Here is a 22,412-nt window from a genome sequence, read left to right as displayed (position 1 = left end):
CAGCCCCGCAGCCAAACCGACCACCGGGGCGGCCGAGCTCTGCCCTGCATCAGCCGAGGGCAGGGAAGCAATGGGCACCTGGTGGTTTCCCAGAACAGTGAGGAAAAAGAGGAGTTTAGGGTTCAGGCTGAAGTCCGGATGAACTATAATTCTCATGTTTATTTGTTAATTTCGCTTATTTACATTATTATTATCATCTGGTTCTGTAAGTTTTTTATTACACTGAATGTCTTTTGATCCCAGGATCATGGGGTAGTAGCCGTAGTGAGGAGGATGCTGCCTGCCAGCAACACAGCAACAGCTGTTGTTATTGCAGCTACGGATAAAACCTGAATGCTACAAACCAGTAAATACAGAGACTGTTAATCAGAACGTGAACCGTTTTCACTGACAGTGAAATACAAGTTTCATGCACAGGCACTCAAGGTAACCCCACGTGGACAGAAGGAGGACAAATACAAGTTTCTTGATGGAGACTGCATCAAATTGAAGGTCATAGGCATCTCTCCCAAGCAGTGAGTATTGGTTGAGGAAAGTCAGCAAGCTCAGTGGATGCACACATTTGGCTTTGTTCTTTTCTCCGCCAACAGGTGGTCCCCTTCAAGAATCTGTGGCCTTGTCATCCACTGTCTTTAGAGATTCCCCCTACATTCTTCTGCTGGAGGGGGGGGGGCTTGCCTGTGGCTGAAGCTGTGTTCTGGATTGCAGGTTGTCTCTGTCCAGAGCCTGTCGTCTGGGCACTCACCTGGCAGCAGAGCTCAGGAGGAGCTGCTGCCCCCAGCAAGGGTAGGATAGGATAAGCAGGGATGTAGGAGTCTGAACATAACCAGCCAAGAGGCCAGATGGAATTCACTAAACAAGATTTTTGATAAAGCTCTCCAAGATGCAGAAATTCTTCTACAGGCCAGAAACTCGGTATTCATCTAACACCACCTGGGAATCCTCCAGCCAGGGGTGGTTCAACATGAGCAAAAAAGGCAGAGATGCCCCAGTTTTTGACTGGTCTTGTAAACCACGCTGACACTGCATTGCTGGCCTCTGCCCCAAATCCCACCCCATCCACGCAGACAGGGGCAGCTTCCAGCCCCAGCCCACTCCCCTGACAAGCAAGTGCTGTTAGCACGTGCCCTGCAAGAGGCAGGAAGAGGCATTCGAATGTCAGCACAATGTATTATCCAAATGGCTGCTACGAACAAAAGATGGTAGGGCAGAGGTGATCTGGGTGTTACTATTTGGACCACGCTAGTCTGAGCATTGTGTCTGACATAAAATAAGTAGGGGAATGACAGTAGCCATGAGTAGGTATTGTCTTATCTTATTACTTGCTCCAGAGCACTGTGGTGTTTGCATCCCTTCAAGGGACTCAATATATTCACTCCCCAGCCATTCTGCATATGTCCTCCTCTCTCCTACTGGCACGATTGCAACAGCAGAATCCATAAAGATCAAGTTTTTTCCTTGAAAAGCTGAAGAATCAAACATTTTGAATCCATTTCCATTGCTGCTATTTCCAAAGTAGACCTGAAAACAAAGCAAAAATTTCAGCATTTTGCAAGCAACACAAGGTGCCACATTCCCCTCAGACAACATGAAAGATGATAAGAACTGTTCTGTAGGTGAAATATTCATGCACAATTGCAGGATCTCTCTTATGCGTTTGCTTTTAGACGCTCCAGTAGATTAATACAGAATTCTGCCACTGGCAATGACAAGAACAGCATTTGTGATTTTGTGTTTTTTTCAGTTAGTATCTGGAAGCGGCTGTATTAAAAAAAAAAAAAAAAACAAAAAACCTAAGTATTGTGTAATAGATGGTTTGGCTGCACAGGAGTTACAGAAATTATTGAAGCATAACATGGAGATACTCAGTATTGCTTTTAAACTGGTTAACTTCAGTACTGACAGGAACCTAGCTGTGGCAGCCAGGCATGATAATACTAAATGGTTTATCCTGTACATGGCTGCAGCTTAAGCATACCAAGCAACGTTCTGTTGCAGTCCTAGGAAAATTCCAGGATGGAAGAAGTGTTAGCATGTACTCAATTTCTTGTAGATTTCAAAGTCATGCAGTTTGGGAAAACATGTCCAGCTCCATGAAAATTACTACTGAAACCAGTGGCTGGGCAAAAAACTGAAAATAAATCCCTTGTGCAGCAGGGTGGTTTTACTACAAGAGTTACATGGGCTGTATTTTACCTTCTCCATCCCACTCAAACAAAAGGACTCTGTGCAGCGGAGATGCTGCCAGTGCCATGATGCGGGCATCGTAATATGGCAGTATAGTCCTGTTGTCTTTATCCTTGATCTGTCTTAGACCATATATAACTCTCCCATAGAATAAATGGGTTGTTAATACCTGGGCTTTGTCCAGTAGTCCATATAGGGCAAAGACGCTGGTGTCTGGGTGAACCATAACAGCCTGAGCTGGCACCTGAGCCAGGTGACACTCAGCAAACTGGGTGACTTCAGCACGGGCACCATTTGGACACAGTAACTGGAAATTGCTGGACTTCAAGTTTTGGGCCCAACTATCAGTGTTTTTACCTAAGAAAAAGAAATTAGCCACTGTCACTCACTGAATGCTTTAGAGCAAAGAAACTCAAGAAAAATAACAATTATAATAGATAGGTAGAACTAAGTACCATCTGTGTTCTCAAACACTGTCGAGTGTTTCACGAAGGCCACATCCCCAGAGTCCTGTGCCAAGCACCTGTAGGAAATAAGATGAAAAAATTTAATTCAAAGTGTTTTCATGTGAACTGCTTTTTTCTTAGTAACTGACAGGTTTAAAATTCAATTTTTTTTTTCTTTTTTACATAAATTCCTGCAAAGTTAATAAGCGAAACCAGCCCCTGTTGCCTTTTGATTTGATGACTGGTAGCTAGCTCTGTTAATCTGTGAAGTACAGCAGAGGATCTGGAGTTTGCCTGCAAGGCATGCGCCCCAGCAGAGCAGCTGGACACAGCTAAACAGATCTGTAAAAAGTAGTCATCTATGTCTAGCACTTCCATATTTGCCAGGCAGCTGCTGCTGAAGTCTCCTACGCTGCAGGAAGAAGGCTGCTTGCTGTTACATGCACCGTGACCTTCAGAGGTGCAGGTCAGGAAAAGAAAGTGCTTCTTCCATATCTTAAGAGTTTCATAGTCCTTGGGTATGGTCCCATATACACATGTCCAACTGTTACACAAAGTATTTGTTTCATTTTATACTGTTTCCTCCTGTACCTTTAACACACATTGTTTTGAAGAGGATTTGATATCTGAACATTGGCCATAGCTGCTTGTGCTGTTCGAAAACCTGCCTTCAATACAGCCACCAATGAGTAACAGGTAGGGAAGACCCAGGTTCTGGCTCCCCATCACTCATCATGGACTTTAAGCAGCCAGATTCTGGTTTCTATTTGCCTGCTTCCCTGCTAAAGCTCTTTATGCATGACCTGAGCACTCAGAGTGGCAGACTGTCTGTCACACTAGATTAAAGCAAGACTGGAGATTCATGACAATCTGCTTGGTCCTCACTAGGTGGGTGTCTGCTGCTTTGTAAATAGACATATGGATTTGGTTGTTGGTCATCTGGTTGGCTGTGGGCCAGGAAGCTAGCAAAAGGCTTTAACATGATCTAATGCCTTATGACATACCTGTATTGCTAAAGACATCTGGGGACACATGTCCCACTTAATTTACAGGACGTGCCACCCACTGTGGCAATGATAACCACTTGTTGCTGACTGGAATTGAAAACAGATCCTCCTTGCATTTTGACAAGCTGATAGATTAGATAAACAACCGTACATATTAATTACCTGAAGGCTCCACTGTAGCTGTAGTAACGCTCTTGGCTACTTGCACTGCATTTATTGTTTCCACTACCATCTCCAATACATAGTTGACAGAGTTTTGATGGGTAACTGTCCTGCTCAGCTGAAGGCACACAGCTGGCAGAGAAAAACTCACTCACAGCTGGAAAAAGAAAGCCAAACCAATATAATGAGTGAAAAGCATGAGCTCTTCACCAGAAATCTAGTTACACTGCCATGAAGTTATAACCAGTGCAGTTTTCAGTAGAACACTAGAAACATGAGTTACAGCAGCCTTTGTTTGCAGTTTGCCTACACAAACTACAGCTTCTAAAATATTTTTAAAGCACTGTTTAGATGATTACGTAATGAAACCAAAGAACTTCCTGGGAGATAGGAAATAGGCTATGAAAATTCACATCTACGATCTGTGGTTGTAGATCTTTTTCTTGTTGAACTACATTGCTCCATTACTAAAACCAGGTTGAAAATAAACACAATAATATTCAGGACAGAGATACATCATATACTGCAATGATATCTCAGAGCTGGAAGTACCACCTAGAGGGTGTTAGAAAGACACTGACATTCTAGAGCAAGTATGGTGGAAGAGAGTAGGATGCTCAGAGAGCTGGAGCACATGACTCAGCAGTTACACCAGGCTGAGAGCTGGGTTTGGTCAGCCTTGAGATAAGACAACTAATAGCGTATTTCTGTCATCATTTACATAGTGGGTTTTTCAAGAAGACAGAGCCAGATGCTTCTCAGAGATGCAGAACAGAAGGGTGAAAAGCAACAGACAAAAGTTACAAGAAGGAAAATTCTGGTAAATTAGAAGAAAGAATTTCTTCGCACCAAGGAAGATTGAACACTGAGACGGAGGTCCAGAGAAGTTGTGTGTAATCTCCATTCTAATTGTTACTCAGAACCTGCCCAGACATGGGCCTGAGCAATCTGATCTAACTGGACCTGCTCTTGAGAAATTGACTGGACTAGATGACCTCCAAAGGTCCCTTCCAACCTAAATTAGCCAATGATTTTGTGATAAAGGGGAGGAATCCTTCCATGTCAGATACAACATTCTCAAAATGACCCCTCCGTGAGTCTACTCTGGTGGCAAACTTAAAACTTCAAACTGTGACGTTAAAAACACAACATCCCTTCACAAACAGATAAGCTTAATATAGAGCTATGAAATAACAAAATTACTTCCCTAATGCCAGTTTATCATTAGACTGTTAGTGTATTCTTGATAGATAGTACTGTTGTCTTACCTTGAGGAATATTGCAGTCTCTGGTCTTAATAATACCCCTCTTAATTAGTATACCAATGGGGATATTCCACCCGGCAGTTCTCCCCACTCCTGTGTGGCAGGACTTCTTCCCTTTCAGGTCACTGATGGTGAATGCATTGGTCAGATTTCGTTTCACTAATGCCACAGCATAGTATGCACTGCTGTTGTCATCAGCTTGCAGAAAAAAACAAAACACATTACAGCTTCCCCTAACCATTCCCAATGCTTAGTGATCATCTACAGATCCATTACACTTATCTGTGCCAACTTCAATTGCACCAACAATCAGCTAGTCAGGAAGTATGAATGTACGCGTAATTACTTTTCATTTCCACGACTTCACAGTGTTGCATTCACTTATAGCCTATATACTAGTACTGCTGTGCACTTGAACTGAATAATCTAGAGACAAACATGAAAGTGTTCATGTTAATACCAGCTCTTATAAATACATCCCTCTGAAAAACATTTGGGTCATTAGCAACTTAGCAAAATTGCTTGAAGAAGTTATTTTTATGTGAAAACTTCAAGCTTGCATTACAATTTCCATGAGTTTTGAAGCATATTGACATTCTGCCTTAGTAACACAAGCCCTTTTGTCATTGGTGACTTTAAAGCAGGCACATTGACAGGAAGAATTTGTTTCTAACTAGAATCTAGTGTGTAAATTACGTATTTCTGCTTCTGCTAAAAATATTTTTATTTTGTGAATACTGTTTTTTCCCATTGTAAGGGTTTTTCTTCAGAACTGAGAAGACAAAGAGGTTTAAGACTCAAAACTGCCAAAGATTCAACCTGGTCCTGCAGCAGGAGATAAAAGTTGTCACAAACTCACTGTAGGAACCTCTCCCATATTTATTTCCTCCTCTATCCATGATGTGAGGATAGTAATTCTCATTTCCTTTGTAAACAGCTTTTCCGGCAGGGCTTGGGAACAGTGGCTGTGCTTTTAGAGCTGTTTTCAAACAACCTGGAAAAATACAGTCTATATTTTTATTTCCTGACCTTCTTACCAGAGTAACTTTCTCCAGCGGCTGGTACAAGGCCGTGTATCTTCCCAGCTGTGTAAATATCAGCTCCACCGAGAACTACAGCATCGCTTTCCTTTTTCTGAAAAATAAAGTATAATTTAGGACTTACGTGAAAAAACAGCGGATACCTTCCCTGCTACAGTAACACCTCAAGCATCACACCCGCTGCATCTTAAAGGAAAAGTCTGACAACAAAAAGCCAGTACGCTGCTAAAGAAACCCCCTAAAACCTGCATAAAGCATCATCAGTGAAATGAGGACAGGAGATTTAATACATACAGGCTTGAGATAGATTGGCAACAGTGTCCTCATCACAACTGAAGATAACCAAAGTCCAGGCCCACCCATGTCATGATCACCTCCTTGAAATCCAGTATTTCTACTGGTCACCTAAGTGCACATATTTGTGATCCTACCCACCCAGCAGAGAGCACCTTGCATTAATCTGGTTTACCGCACAAGGACTGTAGCAGCCTACCTGGATCAGCTCCATGCACTCTTCCTTAGTGTTGGCTGAAACACACTGAATTGCTGGTTTCAAATTCTTTTTCTTAAAGGCAACAGCCATTTCACCACATTTCCAAATTTCTTCAGTGGATACAACACACCAGTTCAGGCTTTCTGGCAATGCTGCGCAGAGAAGCAAATACTACAGTTCACTTTCTTTGTAATAGACACACAAGGATACTGCCCACTGTTGCATATACACCTTATATGTTATTAAAAATGTTTACTTCTGTTTCTCTCCAGCTCACACATCTGATTAGGAACCACAGAGCTCCCCAAATTAGTGGAATGTCCGCACTGCAAGCCTGTCCATAGCAAAGGAACTAGAACTCCTATGCTTATTTAAGTGCAGACAGAATGTGTTAGCTGAGTGCAGCAAAAACCCTACCCTGAACACAGCCTTGCTCATACCTGACAGTCATGGAGCAATGCCCAGAAGAGACATGTCAGGAGAGGAGGGGCTTTGCCACAGCACAGAGCAGTCTGGGAAGCTCAGCTGTCAGGATTATTAAGCTTTTCAAGGCATGGATTCTTACAACCTGTGTTTCCGACTTTGCCAGAATGCACATCAAGTAATTTCTACATTCTTCTGATAGTATAAAAGACCATAACACTCCAGTAAAGAGCAACTGAGGATTTCTTCAGCTTCTGAAGGAAATTCTCTCCCATTCATACATTCTTTATAGATTAGCTGAGGATTTACACAGCAACATATTACTATTTTCCCTTGTTTGCAGCTAGGAAACAGAGTACCAGGCAGCAGTAGCATCGTACCAGATTAATGTCTCTCATACACCAGAAAGGGCAGAAAATGTCTGCCTCTTACAACACAAAGTGGGCCAATTTGCACAGAAAAGTATTCTGCAACGTGATGATATTTCTAGGTCAAAAGATGTACTTTCTCCAAGCTCAAAGATTAGACTGGCATCATGCCGTAACACCCCAAGAGTCAGAAGAAAATAAAGCAGAATAAAGATAGTCTCTGTTATCAGCTACCTTTATTCTTGGTTATAAATAGGAATCTAAAGACAACCTACTGTTGGGGTCGCAGCTCAGAGCTTGCATGGCATGAAGATAGTTATCACCCAGCCAGGCCTGGTAATTCTGATCTGTGATTGCAACGAGCTCTGTGGTGGAGTCTTTGAACAGAAGATTCTGTGCACCGTAGGCTGCGGAGTCAAACATCTGAAACTGGGTGCCCGCCCCATTAAATCTTTGCTGCAATGAAATAATAAAAGAAAGAAAAAAAAAAGACCTGTCACACTTCCCTCTACATAGGACATGTGACACTTGCATCTCCCTTCAAACCCCACAGAGCTGAAGGTGCCCAGATAATCCTGTCTTCAATTCACAGCTGGATGGGTGGGAGAACCCCTCTAAAATGCAACACACTGCTGAAAAGTCCTACTTGTCCCTGGTTCAGGAGATGGAAAATGACTGTCCCATCCGTGTCAGGCCGCACAACCACAGCGCGAGCTGGGACTCGGGCCAAGTGGCAGGTCCTCCACTCTGTCACATCGGCTTTGTTACCATTGCGACACAGAAGCTGGAAGTCCTGGGAGCGAAGCCGCTGGGCCCATGAAGACAGACTTCTTCCTGAAATCAGACATAACATGGTTATGGAACAGACATGAGGTGCAGCTGATGCTTTTGGCTCCATGTCTGCTCTAAGCACCGCATGCACATGTGGAGCAAAACACACATCTCTGAGTGTTGCTGAACTATTCCCGACTGCAAAATATAGCCCATACATCTACACAGTCCTTTAGTCTTGTATCTGTGGTAAGACAATAAACAGCTTAACACTTGTGAGACTGCACTGAACTGTACTGGGTCTGCAGCACTATCAAGAGCATCCCGAAGTCTAGGATTGCATGTAACATTTTCGATTGTTCCCCTCCCTCCTGTAAATGCTGGTCAGACAGGCCCATGATGGACAGAGCCTTGGAACTAGATGATCTTAAGGTCCTTTCCAACCCTAACTATTCTGATTCTATGATATTAAAGCACTGTTATGCTCAAGGTAGATTTCACAAATTGCCAGATGGGGCAGGCTGCATCTTGTTAACTTTCTGCTAGTCTCTGCTGAAATCCCTGGGTAGGCAGGAGCAGTGTAACAGCCAAGGTCTGCATAAAAGTAAGAGTTTAGTGCAGTAAGCTCTTTCCGGAAGAAGCTTAAGATTTCACCTCTAACCTTTACTAAAACTATCAAGAATTTAAAATAAATAAAATCACATGGACTCCTCTATCTCTTTGTGCACAAATCCGTAGGTACATCTGTTTTTGCTATTAGAGCATTTTTTACTGATTCCTCAATTCAAATAAATCAGTCATTTGACATTATACTGTCATTACAGACACTGTACTTCAGACCTTGAAGCCATTATTTAGCAATGGCTTATGGATTACTCACCATCTGTATTTTCAGGCACTGTGCTGTGCTTCACAAAAGCAACTTCTCCAGCACCTTCAGCCAAACACCTAATAGGTAGAAATCCAACCACAAAGATGCATTTCAAAGCACAGCTCCCGTGCACTGGACACTGATGGCTAACAGCCAGAGGGCCTGATGCTGCACTCCATCAGGCACTGACCTACTTCCCTGTGCTGAGAGTTTTGCTCAAGGCAGAGACCGGTGGCTGTCAGAGCATGAAGTAAAGTATCACTGTGATTTGGTGAACATGGACAACATGTTCAGTGCTGCCTGCAACAAACACTATGACCTTCTTTGTCCAGGATAGTTGTCTGTCTAAGGCAGTGACACAATCTTTTGGGGAATATGCAGAGAGGAGCAAGTGTTTCACATGAGCAAATTCTGTCCTTGCTCAGTTAATGCTATTACTTACGGAGTGGGAGCTGCAACACAGCACACAGACATAAGGGAAAGATTAGTGTGCAAAAACAGATGGCAGAGCAACTCGGTAATTCAGTGCAACTGAGGTGAGATGACTGAAATAGCTGAGAAGGGTGGCAATTCAGTGCTCAGACTCAAAGGATCATCAGGTTTTATTGGGAAAGATACAGCCTGCTGAAAAAAAACCCAGTGCTCAGACTTGTGTCCCCAGCTGCTGGCCAAAGCAAACAGCAAAGGGATTTGCCTGCCCACTATAGGTGCTAAATATCAATTTGGCCTTAATACCCAGGTATTAATACTTGTAATAGTGGGGTTAGAATTACATTTGTTCAGTCTCTAGGTTTAAAGCATGGCTGTCCTAATGCAATAGCAGATTTTCTAACAAGATCAGCTGGAAGCTCTCTGGCTTCAATTCCGTGTCAGTGAGGCCTGGACATGATGGCAACGGATAGAGCATAGTGATAAGAATTTTGACAGAGCCATGATTTTTACCTGAAAGCCCCACTGTAGTCGTAGTATTGCTCTTGGGAATTCTGTTCACATTTGCTCTGCCCAGTCAAGTCTCCTTTGCAGAGCTGACAGAGGGATGTGGGATAGTTTGCACCGTTTGCTCCAGGAACACAGCTTGCACTGAAATAGTCACTTACAGCTAAATGAGAATGAGAAAATTTTGCAATGAAAAACAAGATCCTAATATCTCATTTTAACACAACTACTCAGTACATCACACCTTAGAAGGGGTGAGCCATTTTGTTCTTAAAAGATGGCTTCCAAGTCTAAAAGAACCTGCAGACTTCATCAGAATGGTATTAAGCCGGTTACATTCTACAAGGAGCATCAAAGCTAAGGAACAAACAGCAGCTACAACCATGCATTTCTGTCCACCATATAGAAACATCTTGCTGAAGAACAGGTCCTTGCCCTGTAATTCCTACCTGTTGGAAGGTCACATCCCATTGCTGCCAGACGCCCACTGTCAATTAGATAACCCACTGGCACATTCCAGCCTGCAGTTCTGTTGATGCCTGTGTGACATGATCTGACATCTTTCAAGCTGTTGATGGTGATGTTGGAGCTCTTCCTTACCACAGCCACGGCATAATAGGAAGTTCCAATCTCTGCACAGGAAGAAAGAGAAGAATGCAGTAGCCTCACAGCAGCATTTCAGTGAGATACAGTTAGCTCAGAACCTGACTAATGGAGATAGCCAGCTTCTGGATCATGAAACCTGCTTGGTTTTCAGAAACTGAACTGCGGTTCCCTCACCAGGGTCATGATACGGTTAACAGTTGCTGCAGAACCAACAGGCTCACTGAGGATATCTTGGCCAGATGACAGTGAGACCAAGCTGCAAATCAAATCCAACTGCATCTCACAACAGTGGTGGGACACCACTGCCTGCAGACTGCTTCCAGAGCTGTTCCTTGCCTTGGGTCTCTGAAAGTTATAAGAGACATCTTCCAGCTCTGAATTACACAAACAGGTTGATGATACTGAGTCCTTAGTCAGGATGACAAGTCACCACTTAATTACTGTCTGTCTCGAACGGAATTCAAAGCTTAAGGACACCCAGATAGGGGCAGAATTGATCACTTCCTTTCTTCCAGCAGATAACCATATACGCTACTAAAAATAAAATGTAGTAATTCTAATTTATGGGATTGCAAGACAAACCTAATAACAATTTATGCTTTGCAATTCATTAATTTATCTGCAAAGTATGGAACAGAGAAGACAGTAAGCAGCAAGACAATACCAAAAAAAAAGCCAAAACAAAGGACAACCCAACAAACCTATTACAGGAATGGTTACTTTGATGTAATTATTTCAGGACAGACACTGCCACAACCCTGAATCTTGTTTCCCCCACACATTCTGTTACGGGCAGGAACATCCAAGAGGGAACCTGACCATTACCTACTGTTTAGAGTCTTCAAGAGGAGGACCCCAAAATAAAATGGAAACAGTAAAAATGGATAAAAGATCATACTAAGTCATCTAAACATTATTTAGAACATACCTTGATCATACACTTCCCCAACCACAGGTTTCAGACCATGCTCCTTTCCAGCCTGGTAAATCAAACGACCATTCAGTGTCACTGCATCTGCCAAATGATCCTGTGCAGACACAAAGGCAGAATACATGCTGAAGCTTACCTATCCATATTTTTCAACAGCCAGAGGCAGGATACCCGTGAATTCAGGAGAAGTCACTCCTTAATCTGCATTTCTGAGTTTTCTTTTCTCCAAAAAGCTCTTTTAAGGCCACTCATATTTCCAAAGAACAATCACCACGAGGGATTTTAGAACTTCAAAGCCACCTTCCTTCAAAAATAAGGCAGAAACCAGCCCTGGACTGTGATGGCCTCACCAGTATTCATAGTCCAAAGGAATATTAGAAATGGATCCTGCAACTCAGTGTTGAATCTTAAAGCCCATTAGTTTGGAGTTTCATTCATTTCTACAGCTAAAGAAAAGACCTAAATAAATATATTTTTGAAGTTATACACAGATAGTCTGAAGTAATGTCTTCTTGGGCTGCAAAATCTGAATGCCAAAGTATACTCATGCAAAAGCAACCCTAAAGTATGCTGGCTTGTACCTCAGCAGACAAACAGCCACACAGCTGGGAGAGGGGGAGCAGATGACAGTGCATTTTAGAGGAGGAGATCATCTAAAAAACCTCCCCAAAGTGGGGGAGTACAAATCTGGGGCACCCACTGGTGGGAAGGTGTCCCACAATACTGTATCTTTTCAGCTGACTGTAACACCAATCTGGCTGGAATCCCATGGCATCAAGGACTAGAGAACTGCTAGAACACAGCTCTGACCAGCTGAGCCTGACTCACTCTGTGTACTGAACCTAGCGGAAGTCAGGAGAGGGCAACTTGCACAGGGACAAGATACGGCCAAGAAAATAATCAGCAGCTTGTCATTTTGCATTGCTAAGCTAACCCCAAGTTTCTTATCAGTTTGCTTAACCTCTGGTTCAGCACTGGAGGGGTAATTAGTTTATCCATATCTTGGCAGTTTGCTGAGCCTTGGTTAGGGTAGGGCTAAGACTATGCTGCCCAGTATAACACAGCAATTTCCTACAGGTTGAGCCACATAAAAGGTTTGAAATTTTTCTAAGGGATCATGCGAGAGCACAGGTAATACATTGATGTTGGCACCTAAATCAGATTTGAAGTTCCCATGTAATCTAAAATATTTTGCTTATTTGGTTCAAAGGAGAAATAAAAAAATGTTTATCAATTAGCTGAAACAACAGATTTTCTTAGAGTTGCTTCTTTTTCATAAGAGCTGAACAAAGCTCCAAAGGAACCTGGAGAGGAGCTGTGTTGGGAGATATTTGCATCTTAAAGAGCATTCACAATCCTTCAGGAATAACCAGGTCTGATATTCCATCAGTGAGAGTCAGAGCACAGGACAAAAGTTTAGGAATCAAATATGGCCAGTTGTTTAGAAGACACACCTGACAGTGAGAAGAAGAAGAGGAGGTGGGAGTTAAAAGGACTTCACCCTCAGAATAAAATGGGCTTCTAGAACTGGTGGTGGATCAGGAACAGAGCAGATAAAATGGGAAAGGCTGGACACAGAAGACAAGGACTGTGTTATGTGGACGTACTTCCAATGTCAGATTGGAAGGCTGAGCCTTTGAGCTCTGTTTAGCAGAAGAGCCTCCTATCAATAGCTTGTGTATAAACAACAGGACAAGAAACAATGCCTGTTATATTTAATGTGAAGTAGTTCACAGGCTACAGACCTCTCTTCCAGATGCATACAATCACTTCTGAGGTTGCATATCAGCAAGTGTGGGTATTCTATTTTTTCCTTGTAACAAGTATTTGCCAATACATTTCAGAAAAGCACAGGATTATTCCACACACAATTTGGTGGGTTTTTTGTAAGTTTATGTGCCATGGTAATACCCCGTTAATTATTTTCAGAGGGACTTCATTTCTGTCTCACAACATTTGAGAATTACCTACAGAAGTACTGACAGACCTGCTGAAGAACAGCTCTGGTCACATTAAATATTGCCAGGCTCCCCAGGTTAATATTTAGACATTTCTCAATTTTTAAACACCTTCAAATAAAAAGGTTTTTTACTTTATCCATGTGCTAACACATTCACAGGACCAAGTCCAAGTTATGCAGTTATAAAACAGCGTATTTCTGCCTCTTCAGCCACTGCGTCGCATTCCCTTTTTGGCCTCAAGGAGCAGAGTTCAGTGTGGAAGCAGACTCAGGGGTTCCTCACAGTCCTACACAGAGTAGGCCAGCTTAAACATTTAGCAGATTATTAGCACAAGAAAAAAAGAGGTCACAAGGACAAAGCCTCATCTGAAGCCTTACAGTGAAGATTCATTTTATCAGAAAGCTACTTACGCTATCTGCCTGCAGGTTTCTGAGTTCAGCTAATCAAGTTTTACAGGAACCCAAGGTTTCAGATATGTGCCTGCTGCTTGCAGGGACTTAGAAATGCAGTTCTGCGTGCACTGGATGTCAGAAGACACTCACCAGCCCCTTTAACAACCTCTCTGCAGAGTCTAACAGGTCCTCCTATTTAATGTGGCCATCAGCAGCTTTAGGGAGATCTGACATCAGAAATTATTTCCTGTGTAATCCTGAGGCAAGACCCACACATGTATTTATATCTGCTCCTAACGTTTTTCAATACAGTCTTGATTCCCTCACCCAAGAACAGTATTTATCAAGAGGCAGTGAGGTGGCTTTAGTAGTCAGACAACCCTTCTGCTTCTGCTGACAAAAATTTACAAGATTCCAATTGCAGGAATTCGTTCCTTTTTCTGGCCACAAAACCACTTGTCTCCTCTCCCTTCAAACTACTCTGCTGGGCCTCATTTCTGGTTCTGAACCTCTTGTCCTTGACAGGCTGCATCTTTTCAACAAAACCCTGATTTCTGGCCATTTGTACACAGGATACAAAGAATATTATTTATTAGCACAGCCAGCTATCCTCCTCTGCTCCCACACTGCCAGTGGAGACAGCTATGACTGCTTCCATGTTTCCTCCAATATCCACCTGTTGCCTCCCAGGGAATTATTTTCCATACACCATTTTGCAAAGCCATACATTTACAGTCTTTAAAACGTTCCCCAGAGCTGTGCTCCTTTTGGAAACTGAGCATGTGCTGGGCAGCTGAATTAATACAGCTGGGTTTCCGCACCCTCTGCTCACCCTTATTATTGCTTTGTCTTCTCTTGTACTCTGGTATTGGGAGGTTTAATTTGGCCTTACACTCATCTCATCTGTATATACAGCAATTTCCATGATGGGACCCTGAAATGGGAGTTTGATACAGAGTTTATTGAAACACAATCTACATACAGGCTCAGCAGCACAGCTTTAACTAGCGTCTGCACCTTACAGCTTCATCCTTTCCTAAATATCTGCTACATACATCTGACACAATTCCTAAACTAAAGATTAGCATCTGGGAGGAAATATTTAAGGCTTTTGCTGTGCTCCTAACGACTGGCCATATGCCACTAGCCAAAGAGATGAAATGGGGCCATTCTGACATTCAGGTTCATATGTGCGCCTTTACAACTTTTTTAAAACCTATACTTTGATTTTTCACAGACATGAATGCCAGGAAGCATATGGTGAGCTGCCTCGATCATGAGACACTTGCTGCAGAGCTGTGCACATCACCACTCAATTATTGTGAGGCACACGAGGAATTAAATCAATGACACTGCTGTCCCTCACAACTCACCTTGATCATCTGGGTGCAGTTAGCAGCTGACCCCCCCTCTGTACACTGTAGAGGCGGAAGGATGCCAGCCCTGCCAAAGGCCTTACTCATGTCATAACACTTGGAAAGTTCTTGCTTAGAAACAGTGCACCACCGGATACGTTCCAGGCTGAGAGCTGCAAAAACAACATCAAGAGAAAACATTATAAAAACACATCAGTGCCTTCGTTACAGAGCTTACATTTTAAAGGCTCCTGAACAGCCAACCTTTCATTCCGTTCCTCCATCCAAAACAAAAAGAAAGCAGGGCTCTTTCAACACTAAGTCTTTAGAGACAATTCCCACTTTCATCCAGATTAACATGAAGCTTTTTGGACTAGAAATAGGCTTATACTCAGATACTGAAACCCCATGACATTTGTTTCTGGCATAAGAAATACAGGTACTGTGGAGTAGGTCAGGGTGTCCGGACCTTTCTTAAAACCTTGCAGAATACATCATCTTTTCTTGACTCAAAAGTATTTGAAATGATTATTTAAAATGGTACACTACAAAAACAAAGAGATGGTAGAACTGTCTCAAGCAGTACTAGTTAGTACCTGGCATCCTGCCCCAGCGCTTTCTGGTCTGAATAAAGAAAGCAATCTTAGGTGCTCAAGAGCCTTGCCACTAGGCCTATTACAAAACACAGAAAAGTAAACTTGTCCCTTCAAACCACTCTTTTATAAGAGGCCATTTTCAGAGTCACAAAATGGAAGGGTGGTTCTATGAAAGACTCAAGTTTAGTAGTGGAGATTCCATTAATCAGTGAAGAAAGGTACCTTTCAGCAGGCCCAAACACTATCCTTTTATGTGCCAAAGCTACAAACACTTGGTTGCTTTTTTAAGGATATGCACAAACAGTGCAGCCGTACATAAAATGCATATGAAAGTACAGTTTATGGTGACAAACAGGCAACAGATCATTTTTGTAAGCAGAGGGCAGCACATTCCATTGCTTTTCTACAACTTGGAGCCTACTGTGAGTTGTCATGTACTTGTTTTGCACCTGATACTGGAACAGAGGCTTTTGGCTTGCTGTGCCACTGCAACCCAGAGCCAACTCTACTGCTGTCAACAAACATCAGGTCAGACTTGGAAAGCTTACAGGAAGCTTTCACGGCAGCATGTGCCAGTAGAGGGAGAAACACCTGCCCGCCTCCGAGTTACAGGAAATCTGACAACCAAGATGGTTAGAAAAAAGAAAGGTACAACAGGGTCACGGCAAGAAGGCACCTCCTGGAAACTTAACATCTGCCTCATCCACCTTGGTGAAATTTTCACCATTAATTTCTTGGGGCAGGAGGAAGAACCTTGAATTTTCCTTCTAAACACAAGCAAATGAAAATTGGGGTCTCAGTATCCCAGTAAGAGACATTCTTTGGCTTCAGCGTTCTGGTTTTAGATATAAACACACAAGATACTGCATGAAGAAATCATTATCCATGTACACCTGAAACATGAAACAAAGCTCTGCATTTCAGCCAAAATAGTGAAATAGCATGACTCTGTTGCATTTTTCCTCACTCATCTGAAAGAGGCATTTAATTTGCCCCTTCCTAAACTGCTGAACTGTTGTTTAGATCCTGGGCAATTTCCGGTGTCCTTCCTTAAAAGTCAACCCAACTGAAATGGGTTTGAGCACAGACGAGAAGTCTCTAGTCAGCTTCTCTTCCTACTGCCAACCAGGAACATCTTAAAACAGCAGATCAGTCTCTGAACCCACAGATCCTTCTGTATATGTGTAGATGTACATACAGCGTGAAATGACGGGAGCTGGCAAACTCCTTCTGAAATACACTGAAGGTCCTAAACACACACACAATTTAACAGCAGCAAACATGAAATGAACTCCATTACTGAAAGTAACAGTACAAATTGCCTAACACCAAATGGCCACTAATAAATACACTGGGAAGGAATTTCAACAGAAATCATGGGTGGGGGTGGGGAGCATGAACTAGGAAAACTACTTTTTGGTGAACTTCTGAGTGCTTCAAGAAACGGCATCTACACCGCTGGTGACAGTAAAAGCATTCACCATCAGAATTTGGGAGTGACAGGAGAGAGCCAACGCACCACACAGCCCACAAGTGGAATAAGGTAATTATTTCTATTTTTACAAAACACGTGTCACAGAACTGTTCACAATTGTGAGAAACAGACACCACTGAACCAAAAGAAGTAGCTTCAGTGCGGAGGAAATGCAACATTTAATGCCAACGAGTCAAGAAAGACACGTACATGGTAACCAATAAACTTTTTCTACTCCTTTTCTATTTTTACTGTTCATTCTTTCCATTTCTTTTCCTGGCCATATGAGATTGGTTCTGAAACAGTTCCAGTTTCCCTCTGCTCTCTCACATCACATAGAAGGCAACCCCAAAGTCAGCAACAGTTTTTGGAGGGCACTTACCAGCATGAAAGAAGAGAAGACAGAAGACACTTCTAGCGCACTTCATGGTGAAAATTTTGGGATTTGTGTTTTTTTCGAGCCTTCAGAACCCCCAGAGACCAAGGCTTCTGCAAGCGTGCTCTCCCCACCCTGCTCTTCAGTGAAAACCAGCAGCATTCAATTGCAGATGCACTTTGTTCAACAGTTTATCTTGCTTACCTTGGCACACGTCGCCTCGTAATGACCGGGGGGGAAGCCTACCTCTCTTCACATTGCCCTACACTTGCAAAAACATTCAGACTAGGAAATTGCAAAATATCTGAGGCACCAATGAGAGGCTGTTACTGCTTTAGCACCACTTACAGACTTAGATAAACAGCTACACCCCAGTGCTAGGGGTAAGGCAAGGCTGTGTAAAGAAATCCTCATTTTCATTTCTGTGTATTCCCTATGTGTTTCGGCTCAGGAAGCAAAAGTAGATTCAATCTGACTTCATCTGACAGAGCTGATGGCCACTTTGTTGTGGTTTTTTTTTTTTACACCACATACCAAGCGTTGTCATGAATTGTCAATGAATAAAGCCAAAACAAGAAATCAAGGCTTTCAGAACAGTGAAGCCCAGACATTCTACAGGTGGTTCAGTACATGCATCTCCTGAAATCTAATAGCAAACGCTATGACATAGCTGAAGTAGTTTGATTTTTAAGGTTTTAGAGAAAGCTTAGGAAGGCTTCTGTCCCTCAGAAAGGGAACAAACTCTGTTGACAACAGCTCTGGTAAAAGCTGCCATGACTTTTAGAGTAGCTTTTACAGAGCAACACTCACTTGTGAAGCTCTTTTTATTTCCCATTAGTCAATGAACTGCAGCAGCCAGTAACGCTTTGTTTAGATAAAAGCCATTTAATGCTGTCTTGCTCTACTAACTGCCTTTTCTCAGCTCGGCACCCAGCTACCAGAGGAACAACGGCTCTGTGGTGCCATGAATCACTACGCACACACATCTTCACCATCTTGTATTGAGAACATGCATGAAATACACAACTGTTGCATCCTCCAGTCTGTCCATCCGGCAGAGGTGCTTTCAGGACTTAAGTTACACAGCTACTTGACTGCACTTTGGCCAGGCTGTTAGCTTTAACACCTACTAGCACCTGTAAGACAACAGCTGAGTTTAAGTCAATTAATTGCTATTTCAAGTTTGGAACTTCAAAAAAAAAAAAAAAAAAAAGGATAATGACCCCCTTAGACCTTCTTCTCAAACAAAACCTTATGGCTTTACTTTGATTCTTGGCTGTCCAGACAATCTGGCATTGGTCATTCCTTTGTTGTCTGAAGTGTTAAAAAACAACCTGGCACCTCTGAAGTACTTCCTAATTTCTAGAAGGATCCATTATTTGGATCCTTCCTGTGCCCTTCCCACTGTCTAGATTAACCTCTCCATATTAATCTCCTCTGATGCTTGCAGCGTGGCCTACATACACATACAGATGAGAAGACTGATACATAGTCCTAGAACCAATTGCTTAACACTGCAAGGGCAAGATTAATAAGAAATGCATTCAGTGCCAGGCCTCTCCTGTGGTGGTTCTGATCCTCTTGAGGAAAGGTTCAGAAGATGGAGGAGCAGCCTTTTTGTACAGGAGGTCTATTCTGAATGCAACCCCCTCTAGGATGAACACAAGCACAGTTCATAAAAATTTAGCTCATTTGCCTATTTTAGTCATAACTGTGCTTTAAGGAGATATTAAATTTCTTAACCTAATTTTCAGTGCAATTTAGCAAAAATGCCCACAAGAGAAATTAATATAACTTAAAGAGCAACAAATACTTCAATCAAGCATGCTTCTGTATAGCAGTCACAAATAGTTGGGTTAACAGGTACCCATGGTGCCTTCACTGGGCCAGCAAAAGTAGGATGATAACGCATCAGGTATGATACCATTTAGATTTCCTAATCATTCTAGTTGTTAAATTGGAAGTACACGTATTGTAAAATGTGTCTTTAAAATACAGAAAGTAAAGTGTTCCCAAGAATCAAAGACATTAGCACCCAATACTGGAAAAGAGATCCAGAAACATTGATTAACACAAAATCCTAAAAATTACGAGCTAAAACAAGTCAACTAGGATCATCAGCGCTGTCACTACCAACTTTTCTGCCAGGGCTCAAAAGCAACATCTGGAAGAAAGAAAACCAAAAATGTGAAGAAGATACCCCAGTACTTTGGGCTTTCTTGATTCAAGACTTGTTCTCATGCCAGCATGGTAACAGTGCAAGGTAAGTACTGTGGACTTCAGTCTCAGTATAGTATTTGATGACACCTGTCTAGTACGTGACAACCTGGGAGAAAAGTTCTGTGAAAGTTATTCAGGCACTCCCCATGTGTTAAAAAGTAATTCCACATTTACCTACTCAGATGAACAGGAGTCTGCTGGGTTTAAAAAGGAAGGGGGGGGGGGGGAAGGGGGGAAAGGTTCCCCCCCCAGTACACAGTACAGCGGTCTGAGATAAATGGTTTGCTGATTTAATAGCTGAGATTTAGATCCTTCTAGTTACTCTAAAGTTGATCTGTTTTAAGGTGTCTCACTCTACACCTCAGATAATCAGACACTTTCAAAGAGGCAGACTACAGTCCACTTTTAACTCCTTTAAAAATTTATGACATTATTTATCAAAAGTTGCATCAGTCTTACACACCTGCATTTCCATCAACAGGAGTCTCAGAAAGACAACACACCTTACTTCACAAATCTAGAAACCCAAGAATTATTTGCCAGCAGCTTACACTCACTGTGAGTCATATAAGCATTCCACGTAACACCAGCAATATTTGTATCACAAGTTTAGATCAGCTTTTAATGTAACAACTTCATTAGCCCCAGTCTGGTCGCCAGTGTTCCTTTAACACATTATTTTCACTTACAGTGTGAGTCAATTATTTTAAATGCTACAACACCTGTATTTCCTTTGATTAAAAACACACTTGACAAATATATTGTACAATAAAGTTTATTAGCTGTTCTCCTCTTTCTAACAAATGGAATGGATAGTGTCGATAATTTGTTACAAACCAAAGCTAATTTGGTTGTGTGACTGCCCCGTGCCTGCCATAAGTACATCCCTCTTATAAACCATCAGTTGCAAACAAGCAATGGCAGGTACCAAGTAAGATGGGAATTAGAGAATTTCATTACAGAAGGTATTCTGTGTTTTGGTACAATGTATTTATAACATTCGGCACAGAAGTTTGTGCATTGTAAAAGGAAGATCTTGTGCCTGTGCAATCAGAGATGAACATGTACAGAAAAATAAAATGTACTGTTGACTCCAAATTCTCCCTTTCGTTAAGACATGCATATTAGGGGGGAGTTGTGAGGGGTGGCGAATACAAACACCTGAAATTCCGTAGAAAAGAGGAGAACTTGCATGTATTTTTTTCTTGTAACTAATACTCCCTGGACTTTATGCCCAGCCGCCATAGCCCGTTTGATTTTTCATAATTAAGGAAGGTAAATTCTGATTTGTAATTTTATTCAAAACAAAAAGCTAGGAGTAGGTGGTAAAAGAAAAATATATATTTTATATATATATATTTATACGTGTGCGCAACTATGTAAAGAAAATAATTCCCATAGTTACAGAGTTTAGTTAAAGAAAGTTTAATATATATATATTTATTATAACAAAATAGGCAGTTATTGTGGGTAAAATATTCATTAAAATCTGACCCCTAAGAACACACACATTTTTAAGCTATGAATCATTCTCTCATTGCCCTAATGACCATCTCTGCAGCTGTTTTCTGTATTACTGCCAATGGAAATTTGGCAGTCCTCTGAAAAATACAAGGTTTCCTAGCACCTAAACATATTTTAGGCTGAAAAAGTGTGATGACCATTACCTATAAACAATTTCTGTAAGACACTATAAATAGTGTTTCACAAGGAAGATTAAAAACATTACACATCTTTGTCCCTAGCAATTTTATTGGCAAAAAATGAAAAAATAGATTTTAAGAATATCCATATGAAATTATGAAAATGAATATCCCTTGAGTGACTTAATGAAAATGTTAACTCAAAATTTGAAAATTTCTCTCTAACTGCCTGGAAAAAAAAATATTACTGTGAGAATAGAATTTTTAAACTCAGAAAATAAAACCTGAAATTGATTGCCCTGACCAAACCATGCTATTAAAAGTTAAGCGTGCAAAGTTACTAATGATTTACAACTTCCTTGAATACAACTTTTCCTTCAATTGTTATGAAATTTTAAAAGAATGTCTATAAAGCTTTTTCGAAAAATCTTTGAAAGTTACTTTCCCTTAAACATTAAGGAATTTTACCAAGCAATTCCCTCCCACCCCCACCCCAAACTAATAGCTGGTCAGGCCATTCCATTGTCATGTTTGAAAAATGGCAAACCAACAGAGCACAATAATACAAATTATTTAAACTAAGAGAGACACCAAATGTAAAGCATTATGGGAACTGCAGAATGTGATGGTTAGGGTATGAACCACGCTGGAAAGAACTAGAGGCAGGCTCCACTGGAAGGGCTTAAGAGTTGTCAGATGTAGTAGGTGATGTCAGTTAGAAAATGGAAAATAAAAATCTGTTTTCATAATTTTTCCTTTGCTGGAACCCAGATGTAAGGCCCAGACTGTTCCTCTATGATCTGTTTCACTTGGTTGTAGATTTCTTCCAGTGTGTCTCCTTGGACAATAGCTGCAAAACATAATGTAGCAATCAGCAATCATTCTTCCT

General features: G+C 41.7%; 2 protein-coding genes across 34 annotated transcripts in view; both read right to left on the bottom strand.

The window, feature by feature from the left end:
• Window positions 1–133: 133 nt before the first annotated feature.
• MELTF (melanotransferrin) lies at window positions 134–18,139 on the bottom strand. 2 transcript variants are annotated; one of them, XM_061452873.1, is made up of 16 exons: window positions 17,667–18,139; window positions 15,233–15,387; window positions 11,504–11,603; window positions 10,419–10,601; window positions 9,976–10,132; window positions 9,043–9,110; window positions 8,038–8,225; window positions 7,667–7,847; window positions 6,601–6,752; window positions 6,105–6,201; window positions 5,071–5,265; window positions 3,803–3,959; window positions 2,643–2,710; window positions 2,357–2,544; window positions 1,323–1,521; window positions 134–316 (listed from the first exon to the last, which is right to left on the bottom strand). In XM_061452873.1, exons 1-16 carry the CDS (start codon window positions 17,710–17,712, stop codon window positions 246–248), a joined length of 2,205 nt encoding a protein of 734 aa, XP_061308857.1. In that variant the 5' UTR covers window positions 17,713–18,139; the 3' UTR covers window positions 134–245. The 2 variants fall into 2 exon arrangements, with proteins under 2 accessions (XP_061308857.1, XP_061308856.1); XM_061452872.1 differs by having other exon boundaries at window positions 134–1,521; window positions 17,667–18,137.
• Window positions 18,140–20,639: 2,500 nt separating this feature from the next.
• DLG1 (discs large MAGUK scaffold protein 1) overlaps window positions 20,640–22,412 on the bottom strand; it is a 164,229-nt gene continuing 162,456 nt past the window's right edge. For all 32 annotated transcript variants that reach the window (XR_009743243.1, XM_061452840.1, XM_061452844.1 and 29 more), the window contains one exon: window positions 20,640–22,373. Coding sequence is in view for 31 of the 32 variants with exons in the window: in XM_061452840.1 (XP_061308824.1) it covers window positions 22,267–22,373 (107 nt within the window). In the remaining variant the exon portion in view is untranslated. The remainder of the gene's footprint in view (window positions 22,374–22,412) is intronic.

This window comes from Pezoporus flaviventris, unplaced genomic scaffold (genome assembly GCF_033815535.1).
Source record: "Pezoporus flaviventris isolate CSIRO_AGI_PZ_B2104156 unplaced genomic scaffold, CSIRO_AGI_Pfla_v1 ptg000013l, whole genome shotgun sequence".
NCBI lineage: Eukaryota > Metazoa > Chordata > Aves > Psittaciformes > Psittacidae > Pezoporus > Pezoporus flaviventris.
Note: the sequence above shows the minus strand (reverse complement) of the source record. Positions and strands in the feature narration are given on the sequence as shown.